The 25,020-nt window shown below is 41.2% G+C and overlaps 1 protein-coding gene across 1 annotated transcript in view; it reads right to left on the bottom strand.

The window, feature by feature from the left end:
• SOS1 (SOS Ras/Rac guanine nucleotide exchange factor 1) overlaps nt 1-25,020 on the bottom strand; it is a 453,501-nt gene that overhangs the window by 209,254 nt on the left and 219,227 nt on the right. Inside the window, exons 16-17 of the mRNA XM_069235148.1 lie at nt 22,656-22,818; nt 10,937-11,054 (exon numbers count right to left, since the gene is read on the bottom strand). Coding sequence (XP_069091249.1) covers nt 10,937-11,054; nt 22,656-22,818 — 281 coding nt within the window. The remainder of the gene's footprint in view (nt 1-10,936; nt 11,055-22,655; nt 22,819-25,020) is intronic.

Genomic DNA, 25,020 nt, shown 5'->3' with positions numbered 1-25,020 from the left:
TTAGGGCCATATGTACGAACACATTTTCCCATAGACACAGAATGGGTAAAACCCTTTGCTACAACTGGCCCTTTGTATCTAAACAGAAATTAGGTTCAATTTGATGAACTTGAAGGTGTAAAACAGATAGCAAAGCCTACTGCACATTTCTTGCTTACAAAAGGCTTGCATATCCACAGAAAGCAATTTCCACCATATGCTGTAACAATACAGAAGTCTCAAGGTCTAAATGTAGATGCAGCATTTATTAACATTGGTAGCACCGTATTCAAGGAAGGTATGTTCTATGTAGCACTGTCACCGGTTAGAACTTTGTGCTCTTTGTACCTCACAGTTTAATGACAGTAATTGTTTGAGAAGTCTGTATGCTCCTCATTTAGTACAGTACCCAGTTTACAAAAAGCCTAGAATGTCATCAAAACAAAAGATTTCAAAGGATCATAGTGACGTTCCTGAGAAAAAGAAAAATGAGACAGAACTAGTATTCATGAAGAAAATACTAAAGATACTGGTGAAATTGTTGGTTACCAGCTCTCAAATCTCTCTGGAGTCAACTGCTGTGCAAATGTAGTTCTCAATGCACTAGTCTCTCTACCTCCTTTGGTTAATGAAATTAAACAGAATAATTATGTAAGACTGGGCTCTGAACTCTACCTTGTTGGAAGGCTTGTGCAGTGATAGAACAAAAACATTCTGCATCATCTATTAAACATCTTGCAGATGTGTGCACTGGATTTCTATACTTCACTTAAAACACTCAAGAACATGCATAAGAATTCTCAATGGTCCTACTTTATATTTTAGAAGAAGAGATAGTACATATTGATGACCTATTTGGACTAAGATACTCATAGCACAATTGTGAAAACTGTTCATTTTCTTCAAAAACAGAAATAGATTCAGAACGATTTATCTACTTAACTGTACCAGACTGTAAAACTGTCAGTTTTGATAAACTTTTTAAAGATGCATCACAGAATAAGACCTGCACAACACATAAATCAGATTTACTATCAACTTTGAACATAAGAAGAATTAGAAAGCATGTCATCTTAATGTTACAGCAATGTAATGCAGATTGAACTAAATTAGAAACTCAAAAAACTAATGTTAAAGCTGGACTACTCTTTATTTGTGGAAAACATATACCTGTATAGCCATTATTTTTCATGAAGGAGTGAATGTTACATCTGGACACTTCACCATCTACTTAAAAAATAAAACTGGATGGACAGAGAGTTATGACAGCAACCTTACATTCAAGCAGAGATTACCCTATAAACTGCCAAATTATTACCTTATCTTTCTTGAACCAGAGTTATAAGGAGGATTACTACTTAAAAAATTTAATACTACACTTTTGGGACTTCTAATACAACAAGTTAAGACATCATACATCTTACCCAGGGTGATGTCTTTATAAGGGATTCCAAATCGTGAAATTATCTTACTCTTGCAGGAAAACAAAAGAGATACCGCTAAATTGTAACTATAGATTAGACCCAAAAACCAGGATAAAGATCTACTGAAAAGAAAAAGGAATATTGCTAAACCTATGTTTGAAGTACAATTCAAAACACTATGAATAGAATTACACCACGAATATACTGTACTCTTGTTTAATGGATGAGCAGATTTTATTATATCATGCGGCCTACCAAGGGTGATGTCTTTATGTACCTTTACAGCTACGACAATGAGTCACACACATTAATTGTATTATAAAACTATAATATACATTATATTACTTAACAAGTATAGGTAAAACAGGTAAATATTCGAAGGGAGTGTGGTGCATAGTACTGTTAATTTGAAATAATGTGCTATGTTCTTAGGGGATTTTTCTTTTTTTTACAACCTATATAATTGTTTTTTAACCCCCACTGTTTAAGCATGAGTATCTATGCACATTTAATTTATAGTGTAAAAGTATAGAAGCTGAGAACAGTGAGGGAAGGGAATACAACATCAGTAAATGTGTAATTGGTATAGAACGAAACATTTCTTGTGTTTTATTATTAACAATAGCTTTTTTATTAGATTATGAGACATTTATATGAAACTAACTTCTATTTACGTTTTCTCTCTTTCTACACAGATTTAAGGACGTCTATTTGCAGTAGTGTAGTTAACTAATTACATGTTTGTTCAATCATACACTACTCATTCATATACTTTATACACAATTATAATAAAAGATACACACTTTGATATCAAATTGCCAAATAAAGTTGCTCTTCTTACAGTACACACTAATGACAACACACTCTGGTATACACATATGCATACAGTAAAACATCAGGAGACACATGCATGCATACTCTCCTACACCCAAGCACACACTCATGCATGCACTAACACACCCAGATGCACAATAATGCACAGACTAAAACACCTAGAAGAGTCATTCACACACTAAGACATCCAAAACACTCTGATACATAGACTGACAGACACAGTCACACACTGATGTATACACTAACAAACCCAGGTAAACAGTGACATACACTGGCACACCTGGGCACACACTGATACATACACCAACACATCCAGGGAAACAAAGATGCAAACATTGAGACACTCAGGTGCACAAAGATGTATACATTGAGACACCCAGATGCACACAATGACACACCCAGGCACATACTAATGCATACACTAAAACTTCTCGTTTGGCACTAAAGAGAGTTCTAGTAGAGTAGAGTACTACAGCTGGCGTGCCCAGGTTGTTGCTACCAGAATGAGTGAGAGATGTATGTCTCAGCCTTCTTACCATAAACAGTAGGAGTGGGAGAGACAGAAAAGCGCAAGGTAACGCGGTCAACTCATCCACTGCACATTGCCCAGAGACTGTGGTGGTCTGGCCGCAAAGTTTGAGCATTCTGCGTTTTCAGCGGTGGCGAACAGATTTATTTGTGGGAACCCCCAATGAATAAAGTACCTGGGGAGGGTTTTGGGTGATGGGGAGTGGGGGGGTGGGAGGAGTAGACTGTTGTACACTCTGGAAATATGCTGAATAAGTAGATGGAGTCTGTGATGTATTGCCCACTTCCAGATTCTTTGGGCTACACTGGACAACTGCTGTGAATGTGTGCCCCCTTGCTTCTATAAGTAAAACACTGCAGTTGTGTTGTCTGTGCATATCAGGACTGATTTGTTCTGAATGAGAAGGTGAAAAGCTCGAGTGTGAGCTGGATGGCTAGCAGCTCCAGGTGATTGATATGAAGTATCTGCTGTGTAGGAGTCTTTTGCTACAGAACAGTGAGACTATTGAGATGTGCTCCAAAACCGTGAGCAATGTGTCTGTAGTGATGGTCTCTTGCAGAACTGGGTCCAGGAAGGGCCGCTCCTGCAACAAGTTGTTTGTATTCCACCACTGCACAAAGCGCTATGTGCTGCCCAACACCAAACCTAGATTCTTTAGGTGACTCTCCGCTTGAGACCACTGTGCCACTAGGTACTATGTGGAGCCTTGCATGAGGGACTATTGCTATGCAAGATGCCGTCATGCCTAATAGACGCATCCATTTCTGACTTTTACCTGCCAATTTGGCTGAAAAAGAGGCAGCATGTTTTGGAAAGCCTGGACCCTGGCTGGGCTGGGCTAAGCCTTTCTGATGGAGGTTTCTAGGATGGTTCCAAGAAAGGGCTGTATCTGTGGGGGTTTAAGATGGGATTTGGTCAACGTGATGGTGAAACCCAGACTGTGCAAGGTGTCTTTTTTGCTCTGGATGTGAACGAGACAGAGTTGCTGTGTGCTGCTCTTGATCAACCAGTTGTCTACGTAAGGGAACACGTGGATGCTACTCTTCCTGAGTTAAGTAGGCAACCACAGCCAGACATTCAGTGAAGACTGTTGATGCAGTAGTAACCCTGAAGGGTAGCACTTTGAATTGATATTGTTGTTCACTTACCCCAAACCTGAAACATTTTCGATGTGCTGAATGGATGGGTATGTGGAAGTAGGCGTCCTTCAGATCCAGAGTTGTCATGAAATTGCCTTTTTGCAAAAGTAGTATAACATCCTGAAGAGTCACCATGTTGAAGTGCTCTGACAGAACGCAATTGTTGAGGGGCGTGAAACCGAGGATGGGCCTGAGGGAGCCACCTTTCTCTGGGATAAGAAAATAGAGTTATTATACACCTTTTCCACAATGTTGATGAGGAACAGGCCCTGTGTTAGCAAACCAGAATGTTTGGTGGTGTTTGTATGAGTTCCAGACAATACACCCCTGTATGATGTCTAGTGCCCAACTGTTTGCTGTTATTTCTGACCAGCAGGGCAGAAATCCCTGCAATCTTCGCCTGATAGGTTTTTTGTGATCGGGGGAATTCCGATGGGTAGGAGGGGACCCAGTTTGCAGACAGATGGAAAGACCTGCTAGGTCTCAACATTGACAAAGTTTTCAACACCCAATAACTTATTGACAGCAAGCCAGTGCTTCAAGTCAAACATGTTGTTACTGACCCTACTTTTGGCATCAAGGATTTTTACGCCAAATAGGCGTGTGTATCTTTAACATTTTTCCTATGAGCTCCTCACAAGGGATCCTTGGAAATGGTTAAAGGATCCTTGCTTGAGGGACCAGCCTCTCCACATCTCTCTGTTCTTCCTAACACAGAATCATCATGCTTTCGCTGGCCTTCCTGTAGGACTTATAAGTCGTTTTTCTCCTTAACCTTCAGTGTCCTCATGATCATTTTCTGACATAAAGAACTGGCACTGTTTGGCTATGGTAGCATATAATGCAGACATTGTGAGGGTCTTTGTTGTTGCACATGTTGAAAAATGTACTCTGTCTTTGAAGACAACAAATAAAGTCATAATTTAAAGGTTCAGAAAGTTTTTCCAATAGGAAAAAACTCCTTGAAAAGGTGCTCAGTGCTCCAGAGCCCCATTACCAGGATCCAGAATAACAGACTGGCTCAACTGTCACTGACAGGGGATAAAGGGCTACTGGTGCTATTCCTTAAAGTAGCATTGTCAGTGTTCAAAGCCTTTCAGGTTGCAGCCTAGTAGGCTGCAATTTCTGATTTTGCTTTAAAAATGGTTTGTAAGAAGAGCTTTCTTGTCACTTATTCCATCATCAAAAAACGTTATTGGATTATGAATGTACAACCTTAAAAGTTATAGTTACAGCAAATTTTTAAACATCAAGATCAGCATGAAATTGCAGTGACACCCAACTGATTTTAAAAACAATCCTACAGCAAGTCAGACTTAACTTGATAAAGTTTGTAAAATAAATAAATAAATACAATGCTGATCTACAGCGGCCAAATTGTTTTTTTATGCAATTTACTTGAAATCTTTTAGATATAAGAGTAATAAAAATTGCACAGAAATGTAAAGCACAACAACGTCTGATCAAAGTAAGGACATGGACATAATAAATCTTCATTATAATGGCCAAAGGAAAGGATAGTGCAGAGTACGTAAGGAGTCAAGTCTAAATATAGTTAAAAGAGATCTCCCACCACCCCAGAATCTATTAAGAGTTACAGTTCCATGGCCACGGTAGTTTGAAAAATAGCACGGCTTCTTACTTTGGACCGTTTGAGTTTAATCTCTCTTAAAAGGAGCTTCCTGTACAAAATGTTTTTTTTATTGATTCAAGCTTTATCAACTCTGCAAACAGAAAAGGGATTCAGAAATAAAGAAGACCTATCTAAATCCTCCATGGCAGATATATATGACAGCCAAGGAATCTTGAAACTTATCACACTTCATACAATCCACAATGATAATATTTGTGTAAGACTGAGTGGGGGTTATTCCAAGTGGTGTCTCATAATAATAACTGTGCAAACTTAATAACGTCTTGAACATAAGTCAACCTCAGCTCTTCATAATAAAAACAATGTGGGGAATGTACAGGAGGTTAAAAGAGACTGCGTCAAAAGCAATTCTCCTCTACCTATAGACAGCTTGTATTGGTGTAATCCCATATCCTTGCAACATAAGAAATGATAAGGACACAGAGTTTTATAGATCGAGTAATGGAGCAACAGGTTTACATCCTAAATTTGTAGCAAGATTAAATAGCTCCAGTAGACAGAGAATTTGTGATGCTTAACAGTAAGACACTGAGTCCAGAAAGTGAAAGAATTGAACATAATCCCAAGATAAGGGAACTGTTGAATTTCTCCAAGTCTTTGCCTTTGATAAAGAGAATAGATGATCTTGTGCTTTTCAGACCACATGACATTATATGAGATTTCATAAAATTTGTATTGAGGTCCTCTATAAAAGAAACAAAGACATCAGAGATGTCAAGCCTCAGTGTGTGGTAGCAAGCAATATGGCATAATTTGCATATAAAGTGGACGAGAATAGGCCTGGAATTGACAATGAGTATGTTCTGGCAACATTAATCAGAAAAGAATTGAGACTATTAATTGACAAAATAAAACAAATTTGGAGCCAGGATGCATCCCTGCCTCACACCCCCTTCAAAATGTATCACACCCCCTTCACAATTTATGTACATTCCCCCTGATTACCATAACTTACTTTGAAAGATAAATCAGTGTAGTACAGATAAGAAAGCAATTGAAGAAGTATCCATACCAATGTGATTAAAATGCTGCCATAGTTCAGATCCGGATACATAATCAAAAGCACTAGTTAGGTCAATAAAGGCCAGGTACAAAGGGTAGCCTTCAACAATGGTGTATTAACCAATAATAAACTGAAGTTTAAGACATTGTTCCATTTTACCAAGGCCCTCCGGGAAACCATGCTGAGTTTTGAACAGAATTCAAAGACCAGTAGCCCAGTCTAACATTCTTTTAATGCACAACTCTGACAATTACGGAGGCTAACAAAACATGGGCCTGTAATAACAGGTGGTCCCAACTAATTATTTTTTTTAAAACAGGAACTACAATGGATGTAACCAACATGGATTTACAGGCAATATTTAAACCATTAGTAAGCAAGGGTGCCACAGATTAATATTAGATTTGTAGAGATCTATAGGCACACCATCTGGCACAGGAACCTTACCACAATTACTATTTTTGCAGAACTAGGGCAGAATAATGCGAGCAATAGTAATTCATATCAAGCTTGACTACCTATTGTAGTTTTAATAAGCAACATTAGAAACAAACATGAGTTTGGAGTGATAAGAGGTTATTAAAATGGCATAACCATTGCTCAGCAGTAATGTGTGCCCACAGACTGACCATGGGACCTCTGTTTACTTCAAAGGAATTGACCAATCGCCAGAACGATTTGGAGGCTTTCAATTTACTTACAACTATGTTATTTATAGTGACTCGCCTGCATTTAAAATTGATTTATTTTTTTAACGAAAATAAAAAATGTCATACATAGTCAATTTATTGGCTGTTAAAATACTTCATTTGTTTTACTTTTTAAAAATGGCTTTACATGGAAAGTATCACTTACCCTTTAACTATTTCTAGCAAGTAGTGATTTAGGTTTGTATGTTCTGTGCACAACTGCTAACTAGTGGCGGGTCTGGCTGGACAGTTGCAACGTGTCTTTCTTTGCAGAAGTCTTGAGTTAGAAGTTGTGACTCCTCCCTTTCACCACAAAACACTAGTGTAACGGCTCCACCTCAAATTTTTTCCTGTTCCGTGGGTGAGTAGCGTAAGTGGAGTAAAATATCAAAAACAAGTGTGCTGCTGTTTATTGTGAAAAGGTAAGCAGATAGAACAGTAAAGACATCTGGGATTGTTGCTGGCTTCCATGGAGGAGAGTGGGCGCATGTGAATCTACAGTACCAACCCCGCCATCATTAAGCATGCTAAACAGGTGCTTTTACACCTCTGTCCAGAATCTGGTGATACAGAGCCAAGTAGGCTGGCATAGCAGAATGCTTGCGCTGATGGCCTGGTTCGAGATATCTGCTGTGTTGACAGCATATCTGATGATTTTTGCCCTCTAATACCAAACTCCTGTTGCCCTTTGCTGTAGGACTCGGGAAAGTGTTCAATAAGCTCATCTATCTGGGGGATGCAGAATTTCATAAAATATCTACTTGTCCATGGGACAGGTTGCTTCATAAATCTACTTGTCCTGTAACAAAATCAACTTATCCCTTTGCTGCCATGTACTGGGGTGGCAAACCATGGCAGCAATCTCGTTATCTAAGGGCTCTGATGACAGCCTCTCTGATATGCCAGGGCTCATACAGGACTATAGTAGGGTTATAATACAAGCAAATCCCTTATTTTGCCACCTGTCCACAGATATACATACTTGGGCTGCAGGTAGCAGTAAGCAATAGTTCAGGTTTAGAATGGGCTTTTGAGTCTGTGCAAGCCTATGAACTTGCATGTTTTAGGGATTTGTACCAGCTCTAATTGTTTTCCATACTGAGAAAGCGTGGACATTTATTCCTGAGATATGGGGCAAAAAGTAATTGGAGGAAATAAACAGGAACGCAAATCCTTAAAAAAAGAAAGAAAAAGTGCCATTCGTGGCAATCTAAAAGTAGAAGGTTGATATGGCAAACGCATGAATCCAAACGTGGCTGCTAGATAACCCTCCAACTTTAGCTATTGCCTGTCCCTGATGAACAAAGACCGTGTCAAATTGTAGGTAATGCCAATAGGCAACGCAACTCCAAGGGTTGATGCTTTTCCACACCAATGAACCATCAATCCAGATTCATGCACCTGTATATCTAGTATCAAGCTACCAAAATGACATCTATGACCATGATAGGGAGGCAAAAATATAAACTGCCACTTCTAAATCTGGATGACCTGGCCATACTGCTGCAAGATCATGTCTGCTCTCTTCAGGAAAGAAGGACTGGCCAAATGCTATGTGCCAACAGAACAGAGTACTAGATCTTCAATGACCTGTCTGAGTGACCAGAATCAGTTGTGCTCAATTCTCTCAACCCTTCAGCAATACTTGTGACAGAAGCAGGATCAGTCGAGGTCCATATAGCATGCCCTGAGAGCGGTTAAACCTGAAGAAATCCAGCAGAGAATTACTGAGAGGGAGGTATATGGAGCAAAACCCAGGACTTTTCTCTTTCTGGGCCATGGCAAAGAGATCAGTGAATGGATACCAAATCTGGATCACATTCTCAATTCGAGGTGTAGCTGTTAATCGTCATGCCGCAGGGAGAGGCGCCTGAAACATGTGCCCTCATGCTGAGGGAGTCACTAGGTGAGCCACAACCAGAAAGACTCCCCATTACTGTGCCCACTCTCACAGGAGAGCACCTTTCCAACATAAGTTCAATGACACTATCTGTTTATATAACAGGCATGGCAGTGTGGCCCAACAGAAATTGGACATTGTGCCTTGAGATGGAAAGGAGAAAGCCCACAAAGAAAGATGGGCTGCCTGCATATCAAGCACATTTCTATGCAGATGCTGCTCTGTCTAAGACCAAAGGTCCCCTACACCATCCGGTCACCCAGATGACCCGCGGAGGCATCTGTATTTACGGCTACCTGTGCAGGTGGGGAGGAATGGAGAACCCCTCTAAAGACGGCAGGAGTCCATCCACCAGTACAGACCTGATGCACAGAACTAAACATTGGCACCTGAGCCAGCAGGCTTTGTTGCCACTGCCTCACTCAACTGCAATGACGCCTTCTTCTGTCCTCTGGTACGAGCCATGAACAGGATGCAGAAGGCCATGAGCTATAACAGATGCAGACCAAAGAACTGGGATCTAAGCTGGAGTCGGACGCATCCGAATCATCACAGAAATTCATGATCCTCTGAGGCTATGTGAAGCCTTCATAAGGGTTGCATCCAGCACTGCTCAATAAAGTCAGCCTTTGTGTGACAGTGAGAAGACTTTTGGATACCGAATCTGAGCACTGCCTAGCTTATTCTAATCATACAGATCTCTGTTTTAAACAGAACAGTTACAGATATCATAGTGCAGACTCAAGCTACATGCAGGATAGCTACCCCTCAAAAACACAGATCTGTAATGCTTAGGATTCAGAAAGCTAAGCTGGCCAAAAATTGAGAAATACCGTACAAGTTTGTACATATGTTCAAAGTAACACTCAGGTTGACAGAAGCATTATAGACTTAGGAATATCACTGGAAAGGTATCTTTTATCTCATGTTACACAGACATTACATTTTCACATTCTTGGCAATATTATAATTCAGGTTAGATACACCACAAGTTTCAGAACTTAGACAACCTAGTTATCCCTAAAGTTACAAAAATATTCTATATGCAAGCCAATGACAGCAAAACTATCCATCTGAAAACTAAACTCTTGCAGGCTGTGACTTTGGACTTTAAACCTTTCTATTAGTAGTCCAAAATGTTACAAACTAAGTTCTCAGACAAATATAATAGGTTACATATCTTTCCAGATCAGTCATTTCAGAATAAAGGTGTTCATAGGGACAAAGTTGTTGAAGGCCCAGGTGCCGGACATCAAACCAATTGTTCAGTGTACAGGACCATATAAGCTCCTGCTTCTGAAAGCAAAGCACCCATGAGGTTACAGAGATCTTGGCCCATAACGGGGCTCTTATTCAAATCTGGGACAAAAGCTATCCTCTTAAACCGATGACCTGAATGACATTGCCAAGACTCATTTGTTGAGCAACAATGAGGATGGTAAACGCCTGAAGAAAGTAAAATGTGTTGAAATGCAAACAATCTGCTGGACACTTGCTGATAGGTGTAGTAACAAAGTGATATATAAGGGAGCTTGGTCAGAAATAGGTTGCATACGGATTATATGAATAGAGTGGTGCCGGATGCAAGTCCAAAGAAATCCACCAAGAGAACTAACTACTACTAATCTAAGAACTGCTGAACTGAAGGTGGTGTCCGGACTCTAAGAAATGGGAAAAACTGCATGATTAAAGGGCAACAGCATTGGGGCCTTTTATCCTTACATTTTATTCTGGTTAAGTATATATCTTGTCATCATGTATTTGTATTAAATATATAAAACTTACCACAGAAAGGCACACATGGTGGATTAATTGACCTCAGTTTGGCCAAATATTTCTTTTGGTGATCCTCACTCAGCTCATGAGCTTCTTCTAGAATTTTCCTCTGGCGGCCTGGTACTTGCTGAGAGAGAAACACTGTTACTTCACAGTAACCTACCCTGTCAGACACAAAATGTCTTTTTTTTAAACTTTAGGTTAATGTAAGATCCTACATTTCATATTGGTAAAAATGTGAATCAATATGAGAGTCATTCTCATCACAATCATTTTTCAACATATGTGTGCTTAGGTGCAATTAACAGAACACCACCACGTCATTTTACCAAAATTTGCAAATGACATGCAGATCCACCTCTGCTCAGAGGGTAGAGCTGAGAAGCAAGCCACACCACAGATTGACTGAATTCCATCCACCACTGGACTAAGGCAGCGCTTCCAAAACAGTTTTAAACCCTGACCCACTTTCTTAGTATGGCTAACTTTTGCGACTCTCCCAGCTTTAATGGCCATGAGGCGGATGATACTTTAATGTAACTAAAGGATTGTGTAGTAGCACATTGTAATTTACAGACATCATATTTTCCACTGAAATGGTTGCTACATTTGAACAGGCATAGTTTTACTTATAAAACTTCACTGCACACAAATGATACGGAGTGGAAATTGGGTTTCAAGTGAATATTTATTATTTGTACATCACCAAATAAAGTGTCTTGATTTGGTCTGAGCCTAATAAATTACTTATTTCCTTCACAGTTCAGAATTACCAAAAAGTGCTTCATTTTTGCTTTGCTAACTTCTGAATGTTTATAGTTCATTTACAGGTATTGTCATTTTGTTGGGTTTTATACAAAAATTACATCATACAGCCTTTCCTTTCACACTTCAAGTACCACGGCAAGACTGTCATATAATTCACTTGACTTTTCTTTCTCTGACTGGAAAGTTAGAGGAGTTTAAAAACACCAGTCCCCTTGAGACAACAAGCTTTGGCAAAGTCTATAGGTCTCACTTTGTAGTCATGCGTCTATACAAGGGGGCTAAAACTAATTTAGAAAAGAAGCAGCCAGGGCTAATGTGCATTTCTTTTAAGTGCATTAGCGGTGGATGCATCATAGTCCTTTTTAAAAAAATGATTTTTAGCCATGCTGCACAGTAGCCGTGATGCTACAAATCATTAAAGTCAGAAATGCCCGTGCTGTACAGCTGTACATCATGAACAAAAGGCAACGGCAGTCAATAGTCTCAACGGTGAGACCTACGGCTTTTCCAAAGTTTGTTAGGTCTCAGCTCAACACTCCTGTGATTCTGAGCAAACCAGTTAATGCCCCAATGCATGAAAAAACAAAACAAAATGACATTTGGCAATTGAGAAGCAAACAGGAATATTTGGGAGCATCCTTCTTCTGTGACATTTGTTGCCACAACAAAAGCAGTTAACAGCTGTTGTCACAATAAAGAGCTATTTAAAAGGAAAAAGGGCTTTTTTTTCACATGCATGTAACATAGTAAAACATAGCTATAAATGGTAAGAGCTTCAGCAAAGACGACTGTGAAGAAAAAATAAATAAAAGCAGTGATTTAGTGTCAGTGCGATCAGCAAAAGGACAGTAATCAAGCTGAAGCAATCAGTGCTTGGTCCATATGCTCCTGCCGAAAGAAGAGGAAGTGAAGCCAGCATGCGCTGGCTAATTAAAAGGCAGCGAATAAGAGTGACAAAGCCAACAAACGTATGCAATGGGCCGGCTGTAAGCCCCTTGTTGTATACAATATGTCTTGCATACAAAAGTGCATTTGCTGTCGCAGTCGAGACCTAAAAATAAGCAGAAGACAGCCTGACATTTTGTCCACTGTCTTTGAAGGCTAGCAAATGTGAATAGCTAAATATGGGATTTTAAGGTATTTTCATTTATTGCTTGGACTTTTGCGACCCATTAAAAATTGGCTCGCAACCCACCAGTGGGTTGCCACCCACAGTTTTGGAAACACTGGGATAAGGGAAAGCACTCTGTATGTCAATACAGCACATCTTATCATGAATGAGCCTTCGAAAACACTTTTTTTTTTAAACAAATGCTCACAAACTACACCACGTGCAAATGAACCTCAATTTCTTGTGGAAGATACCAGACTCGTTCTTTGGCCTATTTTTCATTAAGATGACAGAGTCATGGTGTGGTATGCTAAAAATAAAGTGAAAATTTGCAATACGACAAAATATGCTATGAATGTGTGTTTGAATACACCTAAGTGATAGTGGTAGTAAGTGCTGCTGCTGTTGTTGTGATAACCAGAACTATGGTAGTTCAATGGTCATATGGGGATGTTTGGATATATTTTATGTGTATTCTGACTCACTTAAGTAGTGCAGCTGATCTGGACAGCAGTGACGTGTTAAAGAAAGTGATCATGGAAATCAAACTCATTTCATGATCATCTAAAACAAATTTAGGGTAATACCTATGCAGTACTAATACAGAGGTAGGATGTCATCTCTACAACCTGTTCTGCAAAATCCATGGTCTTTATGATAGGACAAAGAGACAGTATCCCTTAAGCCTGTCAAACATAATTTACATAACATACTACTCCTCCAGGAAACTCACCTGTTTGGCTTCAAGGAACCCTTTCTCTGCACATATGAGTTTAAGCAATTAACTCTGGATTTACAAAGGGTTCCAGTGGGTTAACATTTCTTTTGAGCAAAAATTCTCCTTTTCATGTACAGATTATTATCTGTGAAGATTAGGGACTATGGGAATGCTATCACATGGCTGAATGTTTACACTTCTGCAGCTTTTTCTGCAACCTTCCTATCACATTATACAGGGCTATGTCTTCTGTCACCACTTATCCCTCTGTAGCTACGAAAAAGCTTGACTGGCTGCTAGACAGGCTGCCTATGTTAGATGAAGCACGGTGAGTACCCCTAAAGCTCTGGTACTGTTAGTGGAACTGATGGGTGTCATTTCAAGAAGAAGACTGCAGCCCCACTATCCTTAAAGCAATGCAGAGCCGATTTTGCCTTCACTCTGAAAAGCCAGGTTTGTCAAATGGCAAATCCATCAATGACACTGTACGTCTGCAGGGAGCAAGAGTAGCATCCATCCAATAATGTAATGTGACATCAATGTTGGAGCCCATGGCAAGGCTGACATTTTGTAATATCCAGACTGATATTTGACCAAATCCCTCTTGTTGATGGCTTGAGAAAAGAAGGCCTGAAAGTCCTTGGGGAAAATGGGTAAGATCTTGTTTGCCATGACCCAGAGTGTGTTACGGTCCAAGAGGCACACAGTATTTGATGAACGCAGGGCCTAAGTGGTTGAAAGAAAAATGACACTTGCTAATAGTGTCAATCTTATTGGATTCACTATCTGGAAAGCATTGCTATGTTCACGATGGAAAAATGACAATACTGTATGGAAGTGGGTGTTGCATTGGTAAGGATGGGCTCCTGGGAACAGGCCTGTTGTGCAAAGTAATTGTGCAACTAACGTGAGGTGCATAACAAGTTTTAGATCAGTTAGCTATTAGAGCCTCAGCTAGGGCTTTCTCAAATAGTAGTAAGGATTCAGTAGAAGATGGACCAGATTACAAAATTTCAGTCAGTAAGATAAACCGTGGCCCCAAACGTGGACAAATGAAATCCAAAACACTTGCATGGCCTTGTGAATAACCACCGCAAATTATGAATTCTCTTCAGCAGAGGGACGAAAGGGTGAATCCAATTCCATTTCAGATGAAGTGCCCCGAAAATTGGCATTCTGAATCGATATAAGGGGAGGGGATTAATTTGCCAGCTTCTTCCTTGTCATCTTTGTTGTGTGGATTCTGCTGGAGACCCTGGACCTCATCAGTCAGAAAAGAAAATTGCTTCCAACCTCCAACAGTTCTGCTGTTGAGGCAAGGGAACAGTTGGGGCACCGTTCAGAGCCATAAAGCTTTAGTTATTTTTTAGACTGATCTACGTCAAGAGCTGGCTGAAGTTGGCCTGATCTGACACTGGAATCAAAGTAGAGTCCAGATCTGATGACTATGTGTAGGAAGTTGGCTCTGTATGTGCTATTTCAAAGTAAGGAATAGCATGCACAGAGTCCAAGGGTTCCCCTTAGAGGTAAGATAGTGGCAAAAAGAGATAATACTAATGCTCTATTTTGTGGTAGTGTGGTCGAGCAGTAGGCTTATCCAAGGAGTAGTGTTAAGCATTTGTTGTACATACACATAGACAATAAATGAGGTACACACACTCAGAGACAAATCCAGCCAATAGGTTTTTATATAGAAAAATATCTTTTCTTAGTTTATTTTAAGAACCACAGGTTCAAATTCTACATGTAATATCTCATTCGAAAGGTATTGCAGGTAAGTACTTTAGGAACTTCAAATCATCAAAATTGCATGTATACTTTTCAAGTTATTCACAAATAGCTGTTTTAAAAGTGGACACAGTGCAATTTTCACAGTTCCTAGGGGAGGTAAGTAATTGTTAGGTTAACCAGGTAAGTAAGACACTTACAGGGCTTAGTTCTTGGTCCAAGGTAGCCCACCGTTGGGGGTTCAGAGCCACCCCAAAGTCACCACACCAGCAGCTCAGGGCCGGTCAGGTGCAGAGTTCAAAGTGGTGCCCAAAACACATAGGCTAGAGTGGAGAGAAGGGGGTGCCCCGGTTCCGGTCTGCTTGCAGGTAAGTACCCGCGTCTTCGGAGGGCAGACCAGGGGGGTTTTGTAGGGCACCGGGGGGGGACACAAGCCCACACAGAAATTTCACCCTCAGCAGCGCGGGGGCGGCCGGGTGCAGTGTAGAAACAAGCGTCGGGTTTGTAATGGAAGTCAATGGGAGATCTAGGGATCTCTTCAGCGCTGCAGGCAGGCAAGGGGGGGGGTTCCTCGGGGAAACCTCCACTTGATCAAGGGAGAGGGACTCCTGGGGGTCACTCCTCCAGTGAAAGTCTGGTCCTTCAGGTCCTGGGGGCTGCGGGTGCAGGGTCTCTCCCAGGTGTCGGGACTTAGGATTCAAAGAGTCGCGGTCAGGGGAAGCCTCGGGATTCCCTCTGCAGGCGGCGCTGTGGGGGCTCAGGGGGGACAGGTTTTGGTACTCACAGTCTTAGAGTAGTCCTGGGGTCCCTCCTGAGGTGTTGGATCGCCACCAGCCGAGTCGGGGTCGCCGGGTGCAGTGTTGCAAGTCTCACGCTTCTTGCGGGGAGCTTGCAGGGTTCTTTAAAGCTGCTGGAAACAAAGTTGCAGCTTTTCTTGGAGCAGGTCCGCTGTCCTCGGGAGTTTCTTGTCTTTTCGAAGCAGGGGCAGTCCTCAGAGGATGTCGAGGTCGCTGGTCCCTTTGGAAGGCGTCGCTGGAGCAGGATCTTTGGAAGGCAGGAGACAGGCCGGTGAGTTTCTGGAGCCAAGGCAGTTGTCGTCTTCTGGTCTTCCTCTGCAGGGGTTTTTCAGCTAGGCAGTCCTTCTTCTTGTAGTTGCAGGAATCTAATTTTCTAGGGTTCAGGGTAGCCCTTAAATACTAAATTTAAGGGCGTGTTTAGGTCTGGGGGGTTAGTAGCCAATGGCTACTAGCCCTGAGGGTGGGTACACCCTCTTTGTGCCTCCTCCCAAGGGGAGGGGGTCACAATCCTAACCCTATTGGGGGAATCCTCCATCTGCAAGATGGAGGATTTCTAAAAGTTAGAGTCACCTCAGCTCAGGACACCTTAGGGGCTGTCCTGACTGGCCAGTGACTCCTCCTTGTTGCTTTCTTTGTTCCCTCCAGCCTTGCCGCCAAAAGTGGGGGCCGTGGCCGGAGGGGGCGGGCAACTCCACTAAGCTGGAGTGCCCTGCTGGGCTGTGACAAAGGGGTGAGCCTTTGAGGCTCACCGCCAGGTGTCACAGCTCCTGCCTGGGGGAGGTGTTAGCATCTCCACCCAGTGCAGGCTTTGTTACTGGCCTCAGAGTGACAAAGGCACTCTCCCCATGGGGCCAGCAACATGTCTCTGGTGTGGCAGGCTGCTGGAACTAGTCAGCCTACACAGACAGTCGGTTAAGTTTCAGGGGGCACCTCTAAGGTGCCCTCTGTGGTGTATTTTACAATAAAATGTACACTGGCATCAGTGTGCATTTATTGTGCTGAGAAGTTTGATACCAAACTTCCCAGTTTTCAGTGTAGCCATTATGGTGCTGTGGAGTTCGTGTTTGACAGACTCCCAGACCATATACTCTTATGGCTACCCTGCACTTACAATGTCTAAGGTTTTGTTTAGACACTGTAGGGGTACCATGCTCATGCACTGGTACCCTCACCTATGGTATAGTGCACCCTGCCTTAGGGCTGTAAGGCCTGCTAGAGGGGTGTCTTACCTATACTGCATAGGCAGTGAGAGGCTGGCATGGCACCCTGAGGGGAGTGCCATGTCGACTTACTCGTTTTGTCCTCACTAGCACACACAAGCTGGCAAGCAGTGTGTCTGTGCTGAGTGAGAGGTCTCCAGGGTGGCATAAGACATGCTGCAGCCCTTAGAGACCTTCCTTGGCATCAGGGCCCTTGGTACTAGAAGTACCAGTTACAAGGGACTTATCTGGATGCCAGGGTCTGTCAATTGTGGATACAAAAGTACAGGTTAGGGAAAGAACACTGGTGCTGGGGCCTGGTTAGCAGGCCTCAGCACACTTTCAATTGTAAACATAGCATCAGCAAAGGCAAAAAGTCAGGGGGCAACCATGCCAAGGAGGCATTTCCTTACACTATGGAACAGAGGCCAAGGATGGGCGGGGCACTACCAGAGGAGCCTTCATCAAAGGTGTTGATGTGATACCGAACCCTAATTGTGGCAAGGCTAATGCTGAAATGGGTCAGACGCCACCAAGGTGACCAAGGGGGGTCCACCACTGGAAGTCCAAATTGATGCCACGGTAGGTCCATGTGGTCTAAAGGCGCACCAGAGGGACCTTGAATTGTGCAAAATAACTGTAGTATTTCCTCCTTAAAAGCCTTAATCTGCTGTGGAAATGACAACGGAACAGGAAATTTGAGGCGCATAAGCTTTATTTTTGGAATCAGGTCAGAATTTGTCTTTACATACTATAACATTATGTTTTAAAAAAGCCTATGGCATTACATTATAAATTTACACCACTAGTGGAATTCTAGTTATGAAATCAAACCTAAAACCCTCTATGATTAGTCACAAAAACCATTAACTCCAGCATCAACTATAAACACCATAACACACTCCTTAATGTGCATTTCATTGAGGATACACACCCAAACCTACAGATACAAATACACAGCAAATAAGTTGTAACATATCAGAGAAATCACAACAATGTTCAGCTGCTCTGTTTTTACGTATACCCTTAAATAAAGGGGGTACCCTGTAATCCAGAGAACAAGGGTAATGCAATCAAAAAAATAAAATGTGTTCTGCCAGGAAAATCATCAAGTGAAAGTATTCATAATGGTATGGGATTCACTCAAACAAATTATTAGTAAGATACCATCATAAATTTGTAAAGCATAGCAAATACACAGCTGTAGATGCTTAGACCAGATGTATATTTTTGACAAACACACACACGAAGATCTACGGAAAGTGTAAAATCTTTATTCAACTATTGGTAATGATTAGAACTCCTGATCCCGGCTCTGAGAAAGTGACTCAAAAAATGATGTGTAGCTGGCACCTCAAGCAAAAGGACTAAAAGTAAAGGCCATAGGAGTCAGTAGTCACAATGAGACCCCCAGTGTGGGCCCGGTAAAATAAAAGGATTTCCAATATGGTAAAAAAAAACAAAAAAAAAACGAGGGCCCTTGTGGGGCGGGAAGGCCATCATGACTGGGGGTGCATGTATGCAGAGGTACAAATAGGGCAGCAAAGAGAGGTGTATCAGAAAGGCAACTGTCCCGTACCACAAAGTCCATGTCTAGAAGCCATGTAGGGGCTCGGGACAAAGGGCTTACTAAACGCCTCACCCATAAGCGTGCACCGGACTCATGTCAACGAGTGTGTACGGGGCTCAAAGTGCACGTGGTCCATAAATGTGATGAAAAAAGAAACCAAGAGTCAAAACAACATCAGCAGGATGCCAACTCTAAGCCCAAGCTCTGTTGGTCAGGGGAAAGTGAGTCCTCATAAGGAGTTACGTGATGGCCTTACCCTCAGAGAGGAGCTAGACCACTCTTGGCAAGGTAGTGGGAGGGGCTAATCAAGAGGAGCTTAAAGTACACACTTTCCCAAACCTCATGAGAAACTAGGTTAGCAATTAGCGTGCACAAACATTCGGATAAGAGGAAATGACATAGGAAGCCCCACTATATTGAATCATGAAGGATGCAAAATAGCAAGTGTAGTGCATTGAAAAGATCAAAAAGAGACTCAAGGGCAGACTAGGACCCAGGGGAACCCACAAAAAAGCATAACAGGAAGAATGTAAAAGTGTAATCAATAAATATAGTTGACAAGTTGGTTCCATTCATCCTGGTTGTTGAGTCCATTTTCCATTGATTTCACCTGATGCATCTAGTGAAATTCCATCTCCAGCAGTCTTTTCTTGTGATTTCCCCACCTCTTGCATCTTGTTTCAAAACTTACACAACTTGTCAGCGGATCACATTGGCAGCACGTTCCTGTTCGATGTAATGATTCACCAAGGGTGCCCCAGTGGTTTCGCAATTAATATGACTCCTGTGTTGCAAGATGCGCATCTTTACTTTTTGGGTTGTTTGACCAACGTAAATCTTTTCACAAGGGCACCAGATAGCATAGACCACATGTCTTGTATTACAGCTGGAAAATGTATTCAACGTATAGGATGCATTTGCATGAATTAAAGTTTTTGTTTGAATGCACATTTAACAAGCAAGACAATGACGACACCTGAAATGCCCTACTTCGGGTGGAAGGCCTCATTGTGAATAGATGGTAGAAGTAGTACCAGCTGGTAGCGCAGCTCTGACCAACTTGTCCCTCATATTGGGACCCCTCTTAAAGGAGCACTGGGTGGGATCCCTGTGTTGGATAATGTCCCTTACTGTATGCCAATGTTGGAAAACCATACTGCATATGAAATTAGTGTCAGTGTTGTAGGTACTCACAAAAACAATACGATGATCTGAAGTGTCTAGAATCCGGGGAGATAGAAGGTAATCCATGTGCGCATACCAACCTCTTTTCCTGGCCCTTCCAACTGATCTGGTGGAATACCCCCTATCCTCAAGACAAGAAATAAGGGAATCAGATTCCCTGAAATAATCTTTTTTGCAGCAATTTATTCTCACCCTCGGAAACTGACCATAAGGTAGATTGTCCTGGAGACCTCCGGGGTGATGACTGGAGTACATCAAGATAGAATTTCTCTCTATGGATTTTCTGTATAAGGAGGTTTACAGAAACAAAGTTACTGGAAATAACAGTCAAGTAAAAAAAAAAGATATCTTTCCTGTACAGTGTTGAAGTGAATTGGATATCAGGGGAACGAGTGTGTAAACATTTTCAAATGGTAGGTCCGAGCCTTCCCACACCAGGAACACATCATCAGTATAGCAATACCATTGAATGCTGTTCGCTATCTAAAGGTTGGTACTGTTAAATAAACATCTGTTCTCAAAATCATCCATGTAAAGGTTTGCTAGATCTAAATCATCCATGTGAAGTTTTGGTAGGTCAGGGGTGAATCCTGTTCCCATCACTACTACCTTTCTCTGGTAATAGTAGGTATCTAAGAATTTGAAATAGTTCTTTTCAAGGGCAGTTTTGGTAAGACTGAAAAGAAAGGAGGTCGGCACCCAGTGGGTCCTTTTACGGGTGTCAAGGACTTTGGTGATCACCCGTAGGGCTTCCTTTTGGCGGGATGTGCATGTATAAAGCCTGAAAATCCATGGTAGTTAGCATTTGGGTTGAGAAATCAAATGACTTCTCTTGGATCTGCTTGTTAAAGTCCATTCTCTCTTGCACATATGACCTAGTCAGTGACGCTGAAGGTTTTAGAAAAAATTGTACCGTTCAGGGGATTATGAACATTTTTGTATTTTTTGGGTAGAGTATGTATTACCAGGCTCCTGGGACAAGGGACATTGAGAAAAGAGTGTTTCAGTTCAATAAGGAAGCCACATTCCAAGGCCCTGTTAGTGCTTCTTCATGGCTTCTAGACAGGGGCTTTGTTATACTAAACATTTGCCTCTCCCATACGCCTCTCTTTGCTGCCCTATTTGCACCTCTGCGTACATTCATCTCCAGTCATGATGGCCTTCCCGCCCCATAAGGGCTCTCCTTTTTGTACCATATTGGCCATCTTTTTATTACACTCAGACTACTAACTACCATGGCCTTTATTCTTAACCCTTTTGCTTGAGGCACCGGCTACACATCATTTTTTGAGACCCTCTTTTTCAGAGCTGGGATTGTGAGTTATATACATTACCAGTAGTTGTAAAAAGATTTTATGTTTTCTCTAGATCTTCGTACACTAGTTTCCTTTTTTTATGGATCATTTTTGTTCCTGTACTTGCCAACTCCGAGTCATGTTTCTGTTCATTCACTTTTACCAGCTCTTTTTTTCAGCATGCATTGGCCTTCCCTCAGTTCCCAATACCATTAAAGAGGGATTTTTACCTACATGGGTTTGTGTGATTTATGCATATGAAAGTTTGCATGCCATTTGAATGCTCTTTTTATTGAAAGCACTCGTATCTCTGGTGATTGCACATATATATTGCACGTTCCACAAGTTTATTTCCTGAGTCGGATTGAGTGTGCATCCACATTCTAATGACTGTGATATCCTAACATTTTGTTGGATTCTTGAGTGCATGTGGATAAGTTGGTTTACCTACTCTCCTTTTCATGGGAGTTGACCCTCTTTTTACCAGGCTCCCAACTTTGTGATTCTACTGGTGGTACGTTTTGCATCCTCTTCTCGGTTCTCTTCTTCTATCATTCTCTGCAGGTTTTTTTCCCCATGACAAGTAATTGTATGGGATCTTACGCACTCTCTTTTCTGTAGACACATCATATATTCATCAAGACTTTGAGGGACCTCTATTATTGTGACTGAGATTGGTTCTCGTCCGGTAAAACATGCATTGTTGTTGTGGCTCATTCGTTAGTTGTAGAGGCTTGTTAGAGTCGGATTCTGGTTTATTTACTTTGCCTGTAAGTGACTTCTGTTATAATTTTGTCCTGATGAAGACCCCTGACAATTTATTCCATTTGGGATCGAAACCTCGACTTACATATGGTCAAACCCCAGTTGATCTAAATTGGACATTTAAATGACTTATGGGTTTCTTTGCATAACTAATATGAAGTTCCGTTCATGGACTTGAACTTCTTTTCTTTGTACATTTTGTATATATTTATATTGTTTTAATTTATTCACTTTGTTTGCGTACACTGGCTTTCACTATTCACTGTGCTGCCAGTCAGAGCACTGTTTTGTTTGACAGATCAGGCTCTGTATATATAAAACTATGTTTGTCAAAAATATACATCTGGTCTAAGCATCTACAGCTGTGTCTGTTTTTAAGTGTGTTAGAATGAATTTCATTATTTGAATTGTTTTTCTCATTTCTGGAAGAAGAGATTACTTTAAACAGGTTCAAATAAAAGAGCTCAACCATAACTCAAAACTGTTATATGAAATCAGGAAGAAAAACAGGAAAAAAAACACAATAAATGATGCAATAATGCATTTGAAGTAATAATTTCATAGAGCTAAACACAGCTGATTTTTAACCTACCTCAAAAGTGTTGTCCAGTCTATAAATAGGGGAGGAGTTCATAGCACTGACAATCTCCAGCACACCATTAAAGTTGTTCAGCTCTTGAAATACCTGAAGTATTTCAATTATACGACTCACTACAATAACCCGTTCATCAAGGTTTTCTGTTTCAACAATACACCTAAATGAGGAAAAGAAAAAAATACCTGAATATGCAACACGTGTCAGCCATTTCCTATTTCAACAATGTACAAAAAATTCCTAAGTTGTAGAACTATAAAAAAACAATGTTAAAAAACACTTGCCAGACTAGCCGGTCTTCCAAAAAATGTACATCAGAGCCAGACTCGGATCAACAAACACGCAGAAATACAGCCATGTATGCACACACCACAAAAAGCAAGTGAAGAGAAGCGAACACTCTAGTCTTCTTCCCCTCGTTCGTATTCACCCATCCGCACACTTACTGCAAATCAGCTCATCAATAAAGATGATGACAATGCTTGACCTTCTGGATAAGGAACCTTTGCATTCCCTTACACCGCTCATGTGTAAGCCTAGAAGCACATGGAAAGCAAACTCTTTTGAACATTATCATCCACCTATCACTCGCAAAGAGACTTTTGGCAGCAGAGACAACATAATTACTTCAAACGGAGAGTGTGAATGTGTGAAACGGAGAGTGTGAATGTGTGAAACGGAGTGTGTGAATGTGTGAAACGGAGTGTGTGAATGTGTGAAACGGAGAGTGTGAATGTGTGAAGCGGCGTGTGTGCATGACAGAGAGAGAAGGTATGTGTGCAGGATAACTTGTGTACGGCTAGCAGACAAGCACACCATAAATATGGCAGGTTGAAAAAAAAAAAGGTCAATAGTGAAGAATTTAAGAAATCAATAGATCAGTGCACACCAGGAGCTAATTTGATGCTATTATGTGCCTTGCAAAAGCACTTGCCTTCGGACACCCCTTACAGAGTCAGAAGCTGGGTGCCTGCAGTTCTGTACTTTTTCATTTGTGTTGGCCCTTTGGAGTGAGTTCGCTTGTGGGGATATCTCTTTAAAGACTGCCCACAAGTTTTACGATAATTGTTCACATGTATGCTATTCAGCCCAATAGGTTCCTGTGGGAACTTCTGTGTATAACGCAATTGCTTGATATGTAATGAAAAACTAATAAAATATGTTTAAAAAAAAGACTGCCGTTTTATTAATCTATGTCAGAATATGAAGCATCATTCTCTGCTTTTTCTGGACTGTGGTCAAATATGTATTTACTGACTTTAGTCAAATATAGAGCTCACTTGTAACCCCCCTATGAGCACAGATTAGCATAAGGCAAGAATTGTGCAATCTAGTCTACAGTATGTAGAAAGGGTGGCAACAATTTTCTAGCCTGCCACGTCGGTCTGGCAGTAGAAAAAGTGGATATGTCTGCATCAATAATGGACAAACTAGAAATGCAATATTTCCGAGAAAGGGATTAATAGTGTGATGGAAGTTAGCATAAAACACTGTCCATATCTCTAATAGCAATGTAAAAATGGCATCTGAAGAGCAAATGTTAATCATCTGGCCCTTCTTAAATAAATGTAACGTTTCTTGGAGCAAACCTCACCCAGTAGTAAAAGGGACCTGGAGATGGTAAAATCACATGATTGAAAGGCTCATTCTGAACATGAAATAGAAGGATCCAATCAGAGGGAAAAACAAATGTACATAATACTTTTAATAAAAAATTATTGAAACAAAAATGAAATTGCTTTTGCTTATTGGAATAGAATGAAATTAGGAAATGTAAGGTGTAAAGACGTGTTGCTTCTTTGATTCACCCATGTTATTCACTACATTATGATTTATCAGAGGTCTACCAAAAGTTGATAAACAATCACAACTATATTACATGATCAAATCTTTCCTTGTCGCATGGTCAGTCTAATCGCAAGGAATTTTTCATTTCAGCCTATTTATTCAAAATCAAGTAAGCTGATCTTTAATAAATTTAAGTCAGATTCCTAAATGGTCCATGTGCCACTACTGCTCTCAAGTCTAGCTTCATTGAAGTTCTAATCACTGTTAGACAAGCGGTGGTCTCCTCTGTTATAATGTCACTGATGGGCCCCCTCATCCAAAGAGAGAGAATGCATGCCTGACAAGGCAGGCGACTAGATACATCAGAAGTGGGTTGTCATGGAAAATATATTATTACCCACATGACAGGGTGAAGAGGTGTGTCTTTGAGAACCTTCCAAACTTAAAGGAGTCATTTTACCATTCTCAGCTGGAGAGGTGGAGAGGTGGAGAGAGAGAGAGAGAGAGAGAGAGAGAGAGAGAGAGAGAGAGAGAGAGAGAGAGAGAGAGAGAGAGAGAGAGAGAGAGAGAGAGA

The sequence above is a fragment of the Pleurodeles waltl genome, chromosome 5, assembly GCF_031143425.1.
Source record: "Pleurodeles waltl isolate 20211129_DDA chromosome 5, aPleWal1.hap1.20221129, whole genome shotgun sequence".
In the NCBI taxonomy this organism is placed as follows: Eukaryota; Metazoa; Chordata; class Amphibia; order Caudata; family Salamandridae; genus Pleurodeles; species Pleurodeles waltl.
Note: the sequence above shows the minus strand (reverse complement) of the source record. Positions and strands in the feature narration are given on the sequence as shown.